Genomic DNA, 17,057 nt, shown 5'->3' on the forward strand with positions numbered 1-17,057 from the left:
CAGTTCACGAGATACAGCCCACTAACAGACATAGTACATAACGGACAGACTGACAGTGGAGTCTTAGTAATAGTAGGGTCCCGTTGGCATCCCTCAGGTACAGCACCCTAAAAATAGGAAGTCATGAATCAGTATGATATAAAAAGCATGATGAACTCCATAAGATTGTAAAAATTACACATCCAATCTTACAATAAATGCTGTATATTCTTGACAGAACGAAACTTATCTGAAACAAAAATATACATGTTAGTTATCTTTTATTACAGTAATTTATTACACTTCCAATTTCTTGTCGAGATATTCAGATGGGAAACAGTTTCTAAATTAATCACATCAAAAATCAGTTTTTGACAAATTACTCTGTGTGATGAAGTTAAAAATTGATTGTTTTGGTCATCCCAGTGTAAAAAGTTAGTAGGTACATACTATGATCATTTCTGCAACGCTTGTTACACTAATGCAACAATTTTGTTAGTCAAAACACTTTCATGCAGAAGGTGTACTTTATGGATGAGCCTCATAAAGCTAGCAACTTTAGAAGAACTTCGCAAGCTAAATACGAGCTCTTTACGAAAAGTTTTTTTAAGAAATTCAAACAATTCCGGTCAAACTCAATGTAGTAGAACAGAAGCAAAATCTCCGACTACAAAGTGCCAAGTTCTGTGCACTAAACTTACCACAAGCTTACTGCTTGCCACCAACATAAGCCAACACTGCACATACAAGCACATGCCATTATCACACTTAGTAGGTACATTTCGATATGATAATAGTGCTAACTTATTCAGTTATGCACAATCACTAAACTAAATCAAATTGACAGGAAAATTAAGTTAGGTAATTATAAGTATAGAAAGGGTTAATTGTGTGCGGTTTGATTAAGGAACGATGGGGGTTGGGGCTGGCATTCTTTGTGTTTAAAGAAAAGCCCCAAAAAAAAAATTAAAATGAAACAAAACAGATAGGTTAAACCTTACACGTACTCTTTAAAGTACATTGACAATTCTAAATTTAGTGCTATCCTTTTTAGCATGGAACATTACGAGAGGAATGGCAATATTTAAACCATGAAGGGCTAGACCAGTCAATTTAGGGATAGTGTGCAGCAAAATTGGCCGCAAATCAAAGTGGTTCTAAATATCTATCTTAGTTGCCTGATTATTACTAAGCCAAGCTGTAGCTTGTGATAAACTGCCTGATTTTATAACTTTTTGTTATTTAGCAAGCAGAACACTCACAATCGCATACATGGGCTCGATTGCGGTATAATGACAGCTAGTACTCATGACTTGACAGCTACAGCCAATGTACGGAAATTGACGGGGCGCGACCATTGCCCAGTGCAGACACACATGACAGGCGTGCAGGTTTCCTCACAATGTTTTCCTTCACCATCAAAGCAGATGATATTTAACTGCTTAAAATGCACATAACTCCGAAAAGCGTGACAGGCTATCTCTAAACCCTCATTCTGAGAGGAGACTCGTGCTGGGCCGGTGATGGGTCGATCATGATGATGACGATGACATTGCAGCGCGGTCGCTAAATGACAACTCTTCCTACCTCGCGCCACCACCACAAATGCCGCCACAAACATGCTCAAGTATGAAGCATATCTCTCAGTACTTCTCCTGCAGCTCCTCCAGCTCGACGCGGTCCTGGCGCGGCTCGCGGCTCGCGCTGTGCCCGCCGAGCTCGGCAAGGCGAGAGTTCTTCCACTTCCCGTCCCCGCTGTTCATGTTGCGGTCTTCACACACGCACAGGAATAGCGAGTCCACCACCATCTGAAAAAAATGTGTAATTATTAGGATTACACATTTTCTTAGAAACATTTTTTGTCGTACAAGGAGAGAATGCAGTGCGCGATGAAGAAGGAGAACACGCAGATGACGAGCGTGGGCACGGCGTACAAGTGCAGGTCGGAGTTGCGCTTCAGCAGCAGCAGGCCGATGATGCCCGTCACCGCGGTCACTATGCACTTGCCCAGGAACAGGATAAACTTCACGAACCTCGTACAAGGAGAGAATGCAGTGCGCGATGAAGAAGGAGAACACGCAGATGACGAGCGTGGGCACGGCGTACAAGTGCAGGTCGGAGTTGCGCTTCAGCAGCAGCAGGCCGATGATGCCCGTCACCGCGGTCACTATGCAATTGCCCAGGAACAGGATAAACTTCACGAACCTCGTACAAGGAGAGAATGCAGTGCGCGATGAAGAAGGAGAACACGCAGATGACGAGCGTGGGCACGGCGTACAAGTGCAGGTCGGAGTTGCGCTTCAGCAGCAGCAGGCCGATGATGCCCGTCACCGCGGTCACTATGCACTTGCCCAGGAACAGGATAAACTTCACGAACCTCGTACAAGGAGAGAATGCAGTGCGCGATGAAGAAGGAGAACACGCAGATGACGAGCGTGGGCACGGCGTACAAGTGCAGGTCGGAGTTGCGCTTCAGCAATAGCAGGCCGATGATGCCCGTCACCGCGGTCACTATGCACTTGCCCAGGAACAGGATAAAGTCGCCCACGCTGTTGATCGTGGCCACTTGGAGCGCGTTGTTCACTATTGTGCTGAATGCCTACAAAACAGTTGAGTTTGTAACTTTGTAGTGGGCATCTTTTTGGTTTAGTGGGCAGCAGACTTTGGCGGCGTATGGTTCTAGTGGAGATCGCAAGGATGGATGCCATGGAATAAGTTCAATGGTGTAGATCAAAACTGCTCGGAATAGCGTAATAATGTAAACGCCTCTTTCCCCTTGGAAGTGACATTAGACAGTTTGGGTCTCCATACTGTCCCTATCGGATCTAACTTCGAGATTCTGTTGTAATCTTGGTTGGTTGCCGAAGTTAGGCAATAATAAAATTAAGATTTTAACCCATATTAATAAAATTGTCCTTGGATGGTTTAGACCTTTTCCAAAAAGCATAATAAAGTGAGTGGCAAAGTAGAGGGCAACCGATAGTAAGGAAGGGCGGCCCGACCAAATTAAGTCTGCAGTGGTGAAAGCAAGTGCTATAACATTTGCTCTCAAAGACGACCGCTCAACCAAGAGTGTCACGAAGAAGAAGAATAATAAATTATACAACAATTGAGATTCGGAATAGGTCTACAGTTTCCAACCCTCCATTCACTTGTAAATTGAACTATTATTATAATTCAAGACTGTGTACTACAATGTAAATTGGAATAAATAATATGTCAAATCTTTATGAAATATCCTGTATCCGGTCTAATTTAACTATCTGGCCGGAAACAGGATATTCCAAATGTAATATGAAGCGAATTTGTATTTTTATATGAATGGAGTTTTCAATAATTTCAAAGTAAGTAGGTAAGTAGGTAGACTAGGTAGGCATATATTATTTTCATTGCAAAATATAAACGAGTTTCGTAATCGTATCGACTAATCTAGCGCTGAATTGAACCATCCCACGCGTCCGAGAATGGCCTAGGTATTTACAGAAGTGACTTCATAAAAGATTACGTAGCGCAGGCATATGAGTGCATCAATCGGAATATCAAGAAATACCGCGGACATTTACCTACTCCGACTCCTACGAAAATACAATTTGTCGAACTAACTAAACACGACGGGGAATAAAGTTCGGCCGCCTCATCAAATCGGTAGCCAACTTAAACAATATGAAATTTAAAAAAAAAACAGATTAATACAGCTAAACGTGTGCCATTGCCCAGGAGGCCTACCGCCGCCGTATTGCAACAGCTTCTGATTGGCCGACACTCTTTCACTATTGGCTACAATGCATTGTTGCAGTAAGAATACCATAAATTCAGCCAATTTATCTGAGATTGTAATAACGATTGGTGCAGCTTTTCCGTAATCATCGAAAGGAGAGCGATCCCAATGTGATTTCTGAAAGGGTGTCTTGGAGGTGGATTAGTTTTAAGTTTTAACTTTTGATCTAGAGATGCATAACTTTAGAAGCATCCACGGGGTTAGTTGTCAGAGTCACCATCCATTAATTATTCAGCTGGTCGATTCCGCAAAACCTGCATCAATCATCATTACAATCGCAATTGTTGTGATTAGCTGCACTTTAGGTATTCTTGTTGCAACAATGCATTGTAGTCCATAGTGAGCGAGTGTTGGCCAATCAGAGGTGATTGTAATTATCACGCTGTAGCTGTAAGTTTACCTTAATCTTGATATCCGAAAACTATCAACGTTATCGAGATGTACTAAAGAAGAGTGAAGAATATTTACCTTCGCCGCAGCTTTGCAGAAGTGGCACCGTTCGATCGTGATGATGGTATACGCGTTGTGGTTCAAGTAACGTATGAACTTCTCCAGGCAGTAGAAACAGCAGATACAACACTTCAAGCCACACTTGGCACAATCCGAGCCCTTCTCAGCTCTTGCGGACATTCTAAAACATTATTTTAACATTTATATTTTTTTTTCTACCATAAAGCTCTATTAGGCAATTGCAGCTTTGATCCTACCATGAAGCCTGTAGGCTTATAAGTAATATTACATTATTATAAGTAATATACATTTGAACGTTAGAAAGAGATAGACGGCAGCTTCGGCTCTGTCGTTGAAGCTGACAAGTCAGCAACAATACGTCACGGTGGTATCAGTCAGACAGAGACGACGCTCTACGAAGTCGAAGCTGCCGATTATCTCTTTCTGCCTGATGCATAATATTTTCTTATGGTTTCCTAAAGCTAAGCTAAAACTACAACTACAGTCACTATTATCACAAGTCTAAATATTATAGAAAAGAAATATATGTACAGTATATACACCACTACGACTAGATATAACAACATGAGCTATACATACATAATTAATACATATTATAATAATTTATTAATGTGTGGTCATTCATTACCTATGCACTCACACATCATTCGTCCGATTGAGTTGAAACATTATAGTTGTTGGACTTACGAAAACGTTTCTGGCTTAGTACCATCAATATATTAGGTGGTGAGTGAGAGGAATTGCAACGTATCAGATAGTAGGTAAATCATAAATTACCATACAACAAAAATAAGTTACAAAAATTCACTCATGACAAAATCGATGGCTAACTCAATATTAATTAGCAGCTATGTTTAATGGAGCTCTGTAAATCTACTTACTTAGCATGTAAATAAGTAAGTATCAGTCTTGGAACCTTGAACAGCGTGATCAAAAACGATCCTTTTGCGACGGAACCCAAATGATATTTCAGAAGCTTTCCGATGGAATACAGCACTGGTGATGAATTTGCATTTGGTCCCCTGAAAAGAATTTCCGTTAAGTGATGTGAATTGACATTCCATCTACACGCACGAAACGTTTGGCGTCATCATTCCTCATACGCATGGCTAAACTTTGGAATACTCTTCTACGATCTGTTTTTCCTACCAATTACAATCCGGGTATCTTTAAAACAAGAGTGAATAGACATCTCCTAGGCAAACGCGTCCCATCTTAGGCCACATCATAACTTTCCATCAGGTGTGATCGTGGTCAAAGAATACATGTTCACTCCAGGCGGAGCACCGCGCTCGCCACCCCAACCGTTTACGCTGTAGTGCCTACCTACGAAGCATACTCAGTTCCAATCTATAAGGTTATTAAACTGATCCTGCCTGTCTATCCAGCAAATAATAAAGAAAATCTGGTACTTGACCAGTGTCAGGACCCATTGAAACACTGAGGTGAGAGTCAATTTTTTTACTCTCACATTTCATGTTTCGGAGTGAGGTAGGAACCGTGAATTTTATTTTTCAAAATTTAACAGTCGTCTATTCTTCTATAGTTGTAACAATGAACAAGTTTCTATTCTAAAGCTCTCACAGCAATCATAATAATTTGCTGAAATAAATAGCTGTGACACAGATGGATGGACAAACGAAATTAAAAGTTTCTTGTTTCATTACGGAATCTTAAAATTTATACTTATATACCTATGCAGTACGTTCGCTAAACTGGCACTTCTGGCACATGCGGAACGCGACCGTTAAAAAAAAAAAAATATAACAATTTTCACAAATATTTTTTTAGCTTATCAATCTAATACATAGTGGATAGTTTGACCCAAAGTTAATTTATCAAAGTGTTTTATGACAGTCATTATACAAAGTAGGTAACCCACATACAAGGTTATTAATTCACCTTTGTATAGTTAACTATGCAGTATACATATTGTTTAGATACCATTCAAATTGCTGTATAAAAACACGATATGAGTGTGAGAGTACAACAACATTGTTCCCTGCAGATTCATAAAATAATTACTCACGCAAGTTTAAATGAGTCTATAAGTATGACTCATCGTCCTATTTACTCACCTACTTCGACTATATTTCCATAAATATAACATGGCCTTTATAATTACTTGATAGTCGCTGTTGTTATTCATAACAGGTGCATACATTATGGTATTAACTAGCAAGCATTATAGGTTGGATCAAGATTTACAGCCTGTACTCACTGGAATATGTACTACCTAAAGTATCAGCCCCCTGGACCGACAACCTTAAAAAAGTGGCGGGCTGTAGATGGATGAGGGTCGCGCAGAACCATGTGTGGTGGCGCGCTCTCCAAAAGGCCTATGTCTAGCAATGAAAGCAGGCCGATGGATGGGTGAATGGATGAAAGTACCAGTGCCACACGGCACCCGCGATGGTAGACAAATGGCACATCCACACGTCATGCTCTTCACTAACAGCCGATTGAGCTGTATCGGAATGAGTACTCACCTAAAGTACCAGTGCGATACGGCGCCCGCGATGGTCATTTGCTGGCAACCCAGGATGAACTCGCTGCCCCACACCAGGCAGATGAGGCAAATCCACCACATGCTCTTCACCCACAGTGGATCAAACTCTATATGATCTAGAATAAAACCTAGGAAATTATTTTACATATGCCAATAAAACATACAAAAAACAAAACAAGTGGTTGTACAATGGCTATAATCGTCTGACCTACTAGTATTTGAGTATTTTTAATTTTATTGCAGTAGTGTTTTTACTTTTAACCCACATTTCGATGTCGAAAATTTTTAAATATGCATCAAAAATTGAGGAACCTGGCGAACCCGACCTAGGGGAGATGCAGGCTTGAATCCTGACAGTTCTGCAATTTTTGATGTTTTCAAAATTATTTAATACTTTAGTAACAAGAAAAAAACACATTAAAAGAATGTATTCAATACTGAATGAAACTGCTTTAGAAAATGAGATGGTAAATGGGTGATGCTTTGTCTTAAAGAATTTTATTATTAACATACTAGCAAACTAGATAGTATTTTACTTACTCTTAAGGTTAGCAGTCTGATTGATTTTTTGTAATTCAATTGCTGAATTGTCCACATGGTCAGGTATGGGTGTACCATTAATAAAGAAATTTGTTTTATATGGTATTCCAGGATAATTTGCTGTTGCTAAGCATACCTACAAGTAAAACATCATTCAAGTCAAATACCCATTTTCAAATTCAAAACGGTGAAAAAACATTTTTAATTTTGATATGGGTGTCATTATAGCTCACAATCTCTAAACCAAATTGACAAGTATAAATCTAGGGCTATCCTTTTCCGCAAAGAACATTATGCAATATATATAGCAATACATTTGGAACAGTCATTTTAGTTTAGATTGTGTACAACAGAATTACCCACACTTTCTAGTGTTGGTTAAAGTGTAAAGGGGGGTGATGATTAAATTATGAAAATGACATTTTATTTTCCTATCCAAAATGATAGACATGACTTAAAAAAAGAAAGGTGTCATTCTAGAGGTTACTCAGGCAGTTAAATTACAGGCATTTTTCAATCTGAAATGACAAACATGAATTAAAAAAAATATAGGTATGGGTAGGTTAACCACTCTCTAAGTTTTTGGAGGTGCTGAATTCGGATTTGAAATCCATTTTTAATTCCAATATCGATACAGAAGGGGAATTTAATATTTTATCAACAATGTCTCTGTTAAAAAATATGAAGTCCTTTCCATGTAGGTGTGCACAAGGTACCTATTGTTTTACAATAACAAACTTATTCTGATGAAAAAATAAGTTAATGAATTGTGTAAATATAAAGTCAAATCTTACCACAACTAATGACCAAAACGTAAAGAACAGTATAAGAAAGAAAAATGTTATTATTGGCTGCAAGAAGAGTGCTGGAATAGATCCTAGACAGTGAGCCGTTTCTTTAAATAAAGCTGCCAGGAAAGAAACGCGCGATCGCATCACCCAAACCAGCAGTAGCAATATTACCTTAAAAACAATATTATTAGTTGGAAAAATCATACTTAAGAATATTTCTATTTGATTTCATGAAATCTATGTTAAACTGATAAAATTGACAAACTTAAAATACCTTTATGAAATTATTTGTAGCTTATTGATATACTTACTGTGATTATAGTCGCAATAATAGAATACCATAAAAATGCTTTCTCATTTTTCAGTGATTCCTAAAACAAATTAAGAATATCATCCACACATTTATTAAGATATAGATATAGATTTTATTTATTTGTCCTTCATCACCCACAACAGGTGCTCTGTTGTGAGTGATGATTAACAGCATGGATAGTTACAGACCTGGATAGTGACAGGCTATTTTTCATCCTGGAAAATCGAAAAGTTTCCACAGGATTTTTAAAAACATAAATCCATGTAGACGATGTAGGCATCAGCTAATATAGAATATTGTCATAAATGTTAGCTTGCATGTCTTAGACTGCATAGGTACTCCTTACCATGGGGTGAGATTTATATCAGGCATCAAATTAAAAAATTCTCATATTAAAGTGATAGTAAAATTGACTTAACATAGACTTTTGTAATATCAACGAAATTTGTTATACCTCTTCTAAGTTAGTCTGCATCCATCTTAAATTGCATCTTCACTTACCACTGAGTGAGATTGAGATTAAGACCAACTTAATTTGTCTAATCTCTCATCTTAATTGCAATTTTTAAAAATCAAGATATTGATAAATACTCACAGCAAGATATATAGTTGTGTCAGAGAAATCTCTTTGCTTAGTTCTAAGTTCATGGTAGGTGTACCACAGTAAAGCAGTTCCAGCCACGCTGGCTATTGATACAATAATCATAAAAATCCACGACACAAGACTCGCCAACAAGTGTAAAATAGATACCATGATTAGTGAGCAAACTGGAACAATAACATTAGCATTATCAAATCCTTTAAAATATACATTAACTAACATTGTGGACATGTACTTTAAGGCCAAGGATAAAACTCAAAGATCACTCAGAAACCAAAAAAAAGAAGGTGGAATAATAAAATATAGTGGAGTTTTCTGAGACATAATTCTAAATAGTTCAGAAAATAGATAAACCCACATTTTTGTTGTAAACAAGTAGTGTTAAGTTATTGCTTTTATGTTTAATATGGAGCATACTTAATAGTGCATTGCTATCAGAAATAAATTTAATTTTCATTTTCAATTAAAAAAGTACATGGATCTCTCTATTCAGTTGTGCAAACTCTCTAATCTTAACTAATTTGAGAGGTTTAAATATTATGTAGTGCTACACTTTTCACAAGGTTCTCTATAGAACAGAATAGCTTTTAGACTTACAATCAATGTAGATTAGTTTGGAGTGAGTACAATTAAAAAAAATATTAAAAGTAATAAATAGTAATTACAAATATACTTACTAAATGCAATTATAACACAAATAATCATTTCCTTCCATGAAGAGTAAAGATCTGACAAACTCTGTTCAATTGTATCCCAACTGTTCAGCAAATCATAGAAGTCTACAAACACTTTCTGAGCTATATCTTTAGCCGATTTAGGGAAGCACCTATTTAGCAGAGGGAAGGAATCATACACTGGCAAAGCAGGACAAGGTCCTTCAAAATTAAAATTCTTTGCACTCTGTACATCATTTAAATTAATATCATATCTGCAAAGATTAGATCCTGTTTCCTTGTAGAAGTTTTGAATATCTGAGAATGATTCCATCTTCTTATTAGGACATTGTTTCACACATATCTTTAGTGATCGTCTCAACTCTTTAACATCCATAAAGAATAGGTAGCTTTTGTCGGCTGTACCTATACCCGCTAGTGGGAAGGGTAAGAGCTTCTTATTACTCTTAACACCACACGTATTCCCAAACGAATCATAACCGTTTATTAGTCGTTGTGGATTTCCATATACGAATGATATAGCAGCAATTATTATCTAGAAAAACGGACAATACAGTTAAAAAGAGTCGCTATTGAGAATAATAGGTATCGTAAAATTGATAGTAGCTTGAAACACATACCATTAAAATCCAGAAAATAACATAAATCACAAGCCACAAAACGTCGGTGCAGCTTTTACGTGGAGTTTCATTTTGTGGAGATATTTCACTTTGAGCACAACCCATTATAAGTTTTGTTGAACAGGTACCGGCATTCAACTAAATCAATATATCATGTACTCTGTGAACTTAATTATCAAAGTAAAGAGCACGATTCATATCATTTCGTAGACTTTTGTTTGGGAATATAACTTTATTTTCACTTTTGCGTTTACACGGAGGCTACGCCCTTTCCAATTTCCACACACAGCACACTGTCACTACACAAGCCAAGCCAGTGAAGCCCTCTTTGGTGAAGCCAAGCCAAGCCAGCCAGCTACGCCACGATAAAAAAACAACAACCAATTCCAAACGAGATCAAACAAAAAAACAATAGTGACAGTTATGCACTATTGACAAACCATTGGATTGGACACAGAGTACTTTTTTTTCTCTCTCTCGTCTGGCTTTACAAAGATTAGCCAATGTCAAGTTTGTAGTTATTTGTAGTACAGACCACGAATCACAGGGAAACTAACTATTTAACGATTTATCATGCTATGCTACCAGCTTTTTAATTTTTATAAAGTACATAATAAAAATAAAAAACCGGTCATGCGCAAGTCGGACTTGCACTCGGAGGGTTCCGCGCCATCATACAAGAAATCTCAAAGCAGAGGGTTTGCAAGTTCATGACGGACAGCGCCATCTGGATATTTTAGTAAATTAATTATGTGGTCAAGAGCACAAAGCTTTATTTCTTTTTTGTGAGGTAGATAACTAGATAACCACAAATTCAAAGATTTCGGAATTTTTCCTTTACTTGTGCTATAAGACATTGCTAACTGCCATCATATTAGGTGAAGTACTCTATAGGTTTTGATCAGCCCCACAGACAGACAGAGAGATAACAAAGTGATCTTATAAGTGTTCCTTTTTTTCTCTTGAAATATGGAACCCTAAAAATGTAAAAAAATAAAATGTAAGATTAAAAATGTATTGTTTGCAACTATTCCACTAACTATAATATAACTATTACACACACATTATATTATAATACTTAATTATATTTACTATTTCTTCAAATATTTTAAATACTTTTTTGCATTAAAGTTATCTTCAACAACTTCAGTTATTTTGACTTTGCGTTTTGGTTTCCTTTTTTCTAGTCTTGCTTTCCTTTCATCTTCTGATAATGCAGACAATTCCAAAGGTAACTGAAAATAACAATTTTCAATGATTAAATAGCACAGGCAAATTGAAAACAAACAAATCTTTTAATTAATATATTTTGACTGCAATCACCCCTAATAAAATAGTAAGTGATGAATCAGCACTTAGGTGGAATGTGCCAGCCTTTTAAGATACCTACTGCTTATTCACTTGTAGGTAATTAACAAAGTATCATTAGGCATCTCTCAAGCCTTCTGCTACACTAAACTAGTAGAAAAGGGTGGACGAAACTACATCATAAACTAATAATTTTAAATTATCTACATTAGATTATGTGCATGATACAAAAGTGGGTTTTTTCAATTCAATAGCTGATTCATTTATTGATATTTAATGTTTGAAGTTGATAGGTATTCTAGTAAATTCGTAATAAGGTAGGTAGGTATTGCTTACTTTTATTATTTTCCTTGGTTCATGGTATCTAATGTTAATTGAAGCCCCATTTGCAAGAACAACTTTTGTGGGATACATTCTTGTAAATACTTCTCTGTGAATCCTGGTAATGCTAGCCACATTATTGTTTAAATTACGCTTTACATAATAATTGCATATCATGGGAGTTAGTTTAAGACCTGTTATATTCATAATGTGGAAAGTACCTAAGCTTAGAATACTAGCTGAATTGAATTGGGGAAAACTTGGAGAAATTAGAAAATAAATATTTAATAAATTTAACCTGTGTTTTTAATGTTTTAATTATTAAAGTTTACATCACCGACCAGAAAAACAATTTACATTTTTGTACCACAGATATCAGATGCACAGACCAATAACATAAATCAGATGTCACAGACCACAGATACGGCAGACAGCTGACAGCATTGATAGTTGACATCACAGACAATAAAGTCGAATCATTTTTGTCGTTTCCAGTGCTACCAGATTTTAATGAAAAATAAATAGTGCAGGGCAAAAAGAATCACCAACTGAGTTTATACAGCTCTAGATACCTACTTATTTTATTTTTGGTAATTATTTACCAGTATTATAATGTAGTAGTAGTATAACTAGTAATATAACTTCCTTTTTACTCTGCTTGTGTGAGCTCAATGTAAAATATAGAAGCAGGAACTGGTCCATTGACTCATTCACATGACACAACTGAACTAACTACATCCATCACTATTACCTTAAATTATATGGTAGATTATACTCGTCTAGAGAGTCTGATTGCAGCCAAGCGCTTAGTCTATAGTATAATTTTTTTTTAAAAAAAGGTAACATTATTTTACGAGTTTGCCCGTATGTAAAAAGTACTCTGGGACTTCGTCTGTGTTGGTGTTAGCTGGCGGGGTGCTCTGCCTTTTTGGAGTGTTTTTTTTTTGTTAAAACTGACTGGAAAGTGCTCTAAGAGGGTACCGTGCGTATGTCGGTGAGCTCCGGCACAGACGGAGTCCATACTTGTATAGTTGTTTGTTACTTGTACGTAAATAACTGCAAACTTGACATTGGCTAATCTGTGTAAAGCCAGACGAGAAAAAAGTATCAAGTTTCAACTGTCAATTTAGCGTGACTACAGAGTGACAGATGACAGATCGTGATGTCATGGTATATAGTGATCTGTGGTCACCCTTCTAAGTTCTAGTCCTCCTAATTCCTGTCTTCACTAATTCCTTACGTAATTAAAAATAAATAACATGGGAAACCAAGTTTTCGCCGAAGCAGTTCCATCCAAAATCCATGAAGTCAATGGAAACCCTCCTCCTGAATGCCCCATGCACAACAAAGGGGCTACACAGCAAAGTGATAACAAGGCACCCTCAGAATGCCCTGTTCAGCAGGACAGTAACATAAATCCATATAACATGGTACGTAATTTTTATTTCTTAGTTCTAAGGCCCTGTAAATTATTGACATTGATTGAAGTTATTATAAAAAAACTATTTTTGTCATTTATTACACCATAATATTTTCCATCTTATTAAGTCCATTCTTGGCTTCAGCAATCCCAGCAACCATATCACCGTCTATTTTTTTCTTGTATCTACTTGAATTCTTAAAAGATCCTGCTGGAACTTCTGAAGATCCTTCTTTAGTGGTGGTCTACATTTCAGAGAAAACCTACATGCAATTTTCAAGTTTCTTGACACCAATAACAAACCATGTGTGGATTACATGCTCTAGGGATGGGCTATACTTACATAACTGAATACCAAGGCTTCAAAGTACAAGTACATAAATTACCAAGGTGCATAATACTTGCATGCATTTGATCTTGTGTCAAGTGATGCAGATCCTGCCAGACTGCAATGTGGTCGCATATGTTGGATTGATCCGATCCTTGTATGGTCATGTGAGTTGTACTTTGAAGCTCACAACTGACCAACTAAATAGACCTCGCCCCTAGCAAGTTGTGTAAAATGCTGATTTCAGCTGTTACCTACAACTTTACATTATTTCAGATGCCACCAGCAAATCAACAACCTGCTCCTGACCAGCCATTCACTCTGCCGACAAATCGTCAAGTGTCCTCTATACCTAGAGCTATGCCCGATGGCTCTACAGAGTTCTGGGTGTACCCCAGCCAGCAAATGTTCTGGAATGCCATGCTCCGTAAAGGTTGGAGGTGGAAGGATGAGGATATCGAACAGAAAGATATGGAGGACATAATAAAAATACACAATGCCAATAATGAACAAGTAAGTTTATAAAATTTAGATTTTTATAAACATGAAATATGAATGCAATTAAATATATGTATATAAAAACTAAAAAAGAATAGTCCTTACTCACTGACTGACTTATCAACGCCCAGCCCAAAAACTTTGTCCTAGAAATCCAAAATGGGGTATTCAAAATTCTTGTGCAATAAGGAACTTTGCAGAGCTAACCCACTGCTGGCCGCTAGTTATAAACAAAATGTCTCAGAGATTTAGTAGTTCTTCAATACTAAAAGATAATGGAGCTTAAAGCAATCTAATTCTATAATAACATTTTATAATTAATAGTAATTTAGTAATTTAATTTGTATAGCACTAATTATGGACATGTAACTATTGTCTGAAATAAAATATTTTTATTTATTTATTTATTATTTATAATGTAGTACAGTCACATTATTCCTCAACAAAGCATTAGAATAGCTGGTGCAATTATTATTAGGGGTTTTAAGTAGTGATTTAAAATTAAATTTTTAGAATTTTGATCATATAGTCCCATCATGAATACTTATGTTCAGTTAACCCTTGTTATTTAACACATTGTACAATATCTGCCTTATATCAACAGGCTTGGCAAGAAGTTTTGAAATGGGAGGCACTACATGCCAAAGAGTGTGGTCACCCTAGGTTGAAGAGTTTTGGAGGAAAAGCCACCCAATATAGTCCAAGAGCAAGGATTCGCGCTTTACTAGGGTATGTCTAAGAAATTTTCTTCTTTTTAATCTTTAAATAAAGTCATCAATTATTAGCATTTATTATGCAGATTATTTTATTCATAAGTCATTTATTTATTACAAAAAATACATGTGAAATGGTGTATTATAATATTTTTGGAACATGTGTCTTATGAAGTTTGGTATGTGTATTGGTAATAAAGAGTATAACATATAATTTGAATAAATAAATTATCGATGGTTACTATAAGAATATTAAATACTATAATAAAAATTAATAAATTATGTTAAGTAGGAATTTTAAAAAAATCATTATAATTTATTATAGTATGGTTGATACCACTTTTCCTATTAATTAAGTTATTGTTGTATAGTTATTATAGCTGTTATAAATAGTATCCAGATTTCACCATTGTTAATAATATTATTTCAAAATATGTGTTGGTCTGTTGGTCCCATTAATACATTTTAATGCATTAAAACCAAACAAAATATTTAACAGACACTTTGAACTATATACTATACTATTATAAAAGAGGAAAGATTTGTTTGTAAACTATAAAATCTGAGAACCGATTTTAATAACTGAATTCTATCCTTTGCAGATACGAGCTACCCTTCGACCGCCATGACTGGATTGTGGATAGGTGTGGTAAAGATGTGCGCTATGTCATTGATTATTATGATGGAGGCGAGGTTGACAACAAGTTCCAATTTGCTCTACTGGACGTCAGACCAGCTATGGATTCATTTGAAAATGTCTGGGATAGAATGAAAGTATTTTATATGAGATACAAATATGAGATTATGGATGACAAAAAGGATAACAAATTGACAAATTAGAAATTTACCCTCAGATACATAAAACTGCTTAAAATTTAAGGTCACATTAAATGTTGACATTTTCACCATCTCGCCAACCTAATATTCAAAGGGACCTTAAATATTAAGTACTGCCAGTAATAATCTCTATTGTCTCCATAGTGTAATAGATTTTAGTGCAAAGCTAAGTTCTACTATTAGAAAGAATAGTCAAGAAACAATTATTGTTCCACAATGTAAATGTATTGTGCATTGAGTGGAGTGCTCCTGTCGACAGTCAATGCCACTGTAGTAACTCTTTGTGATTTGGAATATTTATTTCTCAATTACGTTACGGCATTCACTATAGTATTATTTAAAAAAAAAATTGTTATTCTGTATTTGGCAGAGCTATGTACTTATCGGTTAGTTTATTGTTTTAGACGTTTATGCAAATAAAAGTAGTTTATTTTCTATATCATGTGCTATTATTACTTAATGCCACATGAACAATATATAAAACTAGGGCCCAAGACTAGGGCATAATAATGTGTTGTCATAACATACAAAGTAAATTATCTAATAACCTTCAATATAAAAATTTACCAAAGGTATACAAAAGTTCAATTAAAAAATCAGTGTTCATATGACCCTATGATTCCTGTTTAAACACTAATTTATTATGACTAATAAATTAAATATTAATTTTGAAAGAAATTATGGTTTCATTTCTTCAGCTCAAAACTCAAGTCAGAAGGTATAGCAAGCTATGTAAGAAGATGGGTTCGCCCAAACAAGTGGTGAAAGCCTAGTGGTTAATACTTCAGCCTCTTATTTGAAGTCCAGGGTTAGATCCCAGGCACTGATCTTAAACTTTTCAGAGTTATTTAAGTAATTAAATAAAATGTCGCTTGCTTTAACAGAGAATAAAGTGAGTGAGGTTCACTAAATCTTACAAAATATAAAAATTAACATTTATTTGTCTGTTGGTTACTTAGTAGTTGTGTATCGTTCTTTCGATTGAGTTGAATATTTGACGACAACGTCAGTGATTGCGTGAAAAATTCTGACTCAGGAACATAGGAATATCAATTTACAATAGGCCTTTGAGTCCCATTGCAAGGCCAAAGCTAAAGTTAAAATATATAAATTAAAAATAAAGAATATTTTACACAAAATTATTTTATTACATAAAATTGTTTTTATAATTTACTTTTCAATGTTAACTATATCACAATAAATATTTATTAAATTACAAGGAACCAAAAGCTTAATTTCCTATAATCAACTAAACCAGACAAACCACTTGAAGTACATTTCGTCCTGACACCAGAGCATCCTCAGACAGCTTGCAAAGCTTTGCGATTGGGCATTGTAAGGTTAAGCAGGTTAAAG

The 17,057-nt window shown here is 35.8% G+C and overlaps 3 protein-coding genes across 7 annotated transcripts; 1 reads left to right on the plus strand and 2 right to left on the minus strand.

Annotated features, from left to right (window-relative positions):
* Positions 1-10,689, minus strand: LOC123867131 (choline transporter-like 1). 5 transcript variants are annotated; one of them, XM_045909005.1, is made up of 13 exons: positions 10,277-10,689; positions 9,660-10,191; positions 8,977-9,149; positions 8,380-8,439; positions 8,072-8,239; positions 7,278-7,413; positions 6,718-6,865; positions 5,110-5,250; positions 4,226-4,388; positions 2,357-2,578; positions 1,630-1,787; positions 193-229; positions 37-107 (listed from the first exon to the last, which is right to left on the minus strand). In XM_045909005.1, the coding sequence occupies exons 1-12, from the start codon at positions 10,379-10,381 to the stop codon at positions 226-228; spliced, it is 2,010 nt and encodes a 669-aa protein (XP_045764961.1). In that variant the 5' UTR covers positions 10,382-10,689; the 3' UTR covers positions 37-107; positions 193-225. The 5 variants fall into 5 exon arrangements, 2 of the variants coding, with proteins under 2 accessions (XP_045764960.1, XP_045764961.1); XR_006796345.1 differs by having other exon boundaries at positions 53-107; positions 1,567-1,787; positions 10,277-10,688; XR_006796344.1 differs by having other exon boundaries at positions 1-229; positions 1,567-1,787; positions 10,277-10,688.
* Positions 10,690-11,275: 586 nt separating this feature from the next.
* Positions 11,276-12,292, minus strand: LOC123867135 (39S ribosomal protein L55, mitochondrial). Its single transcript, XM_045909013.1, has 2 exons — positions 11,921-12,292; positions 11,276-11,511 (listed from the first exon to the last, which is right to left on the minus strand). The coding sequence occupies exons 1-2, from the start codon at positions 12,110-12,112 to the stop codon at positions 11,368-11,370; spliced, it is 336 nt and encodes a 111-aa protein (XP_045764969.1). The 5' UTR covers positions 12,113-12,292; the 3' UTR covers positions 11,276-11,367.
* Positions 12,293-13,070: 778 nt separating this feature from the next.
* LOC123866695 (holocytochrome c-type synthase) lies at positions 13,071-16,375 on the plus strand. Its single transcript, XM_045908373.1, has 4 exons — positions 13,071-13,335; positions 13,930-14,166; positions 14,756-14,880; positions 15,467-16,375. Exons 1-4 carry the CDS (start codon positions 13,165-13,167, stop codon positions 15,702-15,704), a joined length of 771 nt encoding a protein of 256 aa, XP_045764329.1. The 5' UTR covers positions 13,071-13,164; the 3' UTR covers positions 15,705-16,375.
* Positions 16,376-17,057: the final 682 nt, after the last annotated feature.

The sequence above is a fragment of the Maniola jurtina genome, chromosome 7, assembly GCF_905333055.1.
Source record: "Maniola jurtina chromosome 7, ilManJurt1.1, whole genome shotgun sequence".
In the NCBI taxonomy this organism is placed as follows: Eukaryota; Metazoa; Arthropoda; class Insecta; order Lepidoptera; family Nymphalidae; genus Maniola; species Maniola jurtina.

What these genes read in the sequence shown, in the direction of transcription:
- LOC123867131 (XM_045909004.1), bottom strand. Translation starts at nt 10,381, where the DNA reads ATGGGTTGTGCTCAAAGTGAAATATCTCCACAAAATGAAACTCCACGT. An exon ending in TTATTTTCTGGATTTTAATG is followed by an intron (nt 10,192 to 10,276) that starts GTATGTGTTTCA and finishes CCGTTTTTCTAG; the next exon opens with ATAATAATTGCTGCTATATC. An exon ending in GCATTCTCTCCTTGTACGAG is followed by an intron (nt 1,788 to 2,356) that starts GTTCGTGAAGTT and finishes CATTTTTTTCAG; the next exon opens with ATGGTGGTGGACTCGCTATT.
- LOC123867135 (XM_045909013.1), bottom strand. Translation starts at nt 12,112, where the DNA reads ATGAATATAACAGGTCTTAAACTAACTCCCATGATATGCAATTATTAT. An exon ending in AACCAAGGAAAATAATAAAA is followed by an intron (nt 11,512 to 11,920) that starts GTAAGCAATACC and finishes TGTTATTTTCAG; the next exon opens with TTACCTTTGGAATTGTCTGC.
- LOC123866695 (XM_045908373.1), top strand. Translation starts at nt 13,165, where the DNA reads ATGGGAAACCAAGTTTTCGCCGAAGCAGTTCCATCCAAAATCCATGAA. An exon ending in ACATAAATCCATATAACATG is followed by an intron (nt 13,336 to 13,929) that starts GTACGTAATTTT and finishes ACATTATTTCAG; the next exon opens with ATGCCACCAGCAAATCAACA. An exon ending in ACAATGCCAATAATGAACAA is followed by an intron (nt 14,167 to 14,755) that starts GTAAGTTTATAA and finishes TTATATCAACAG; the next exon opens with GCTTGGCAAGAAGTTTTGAA.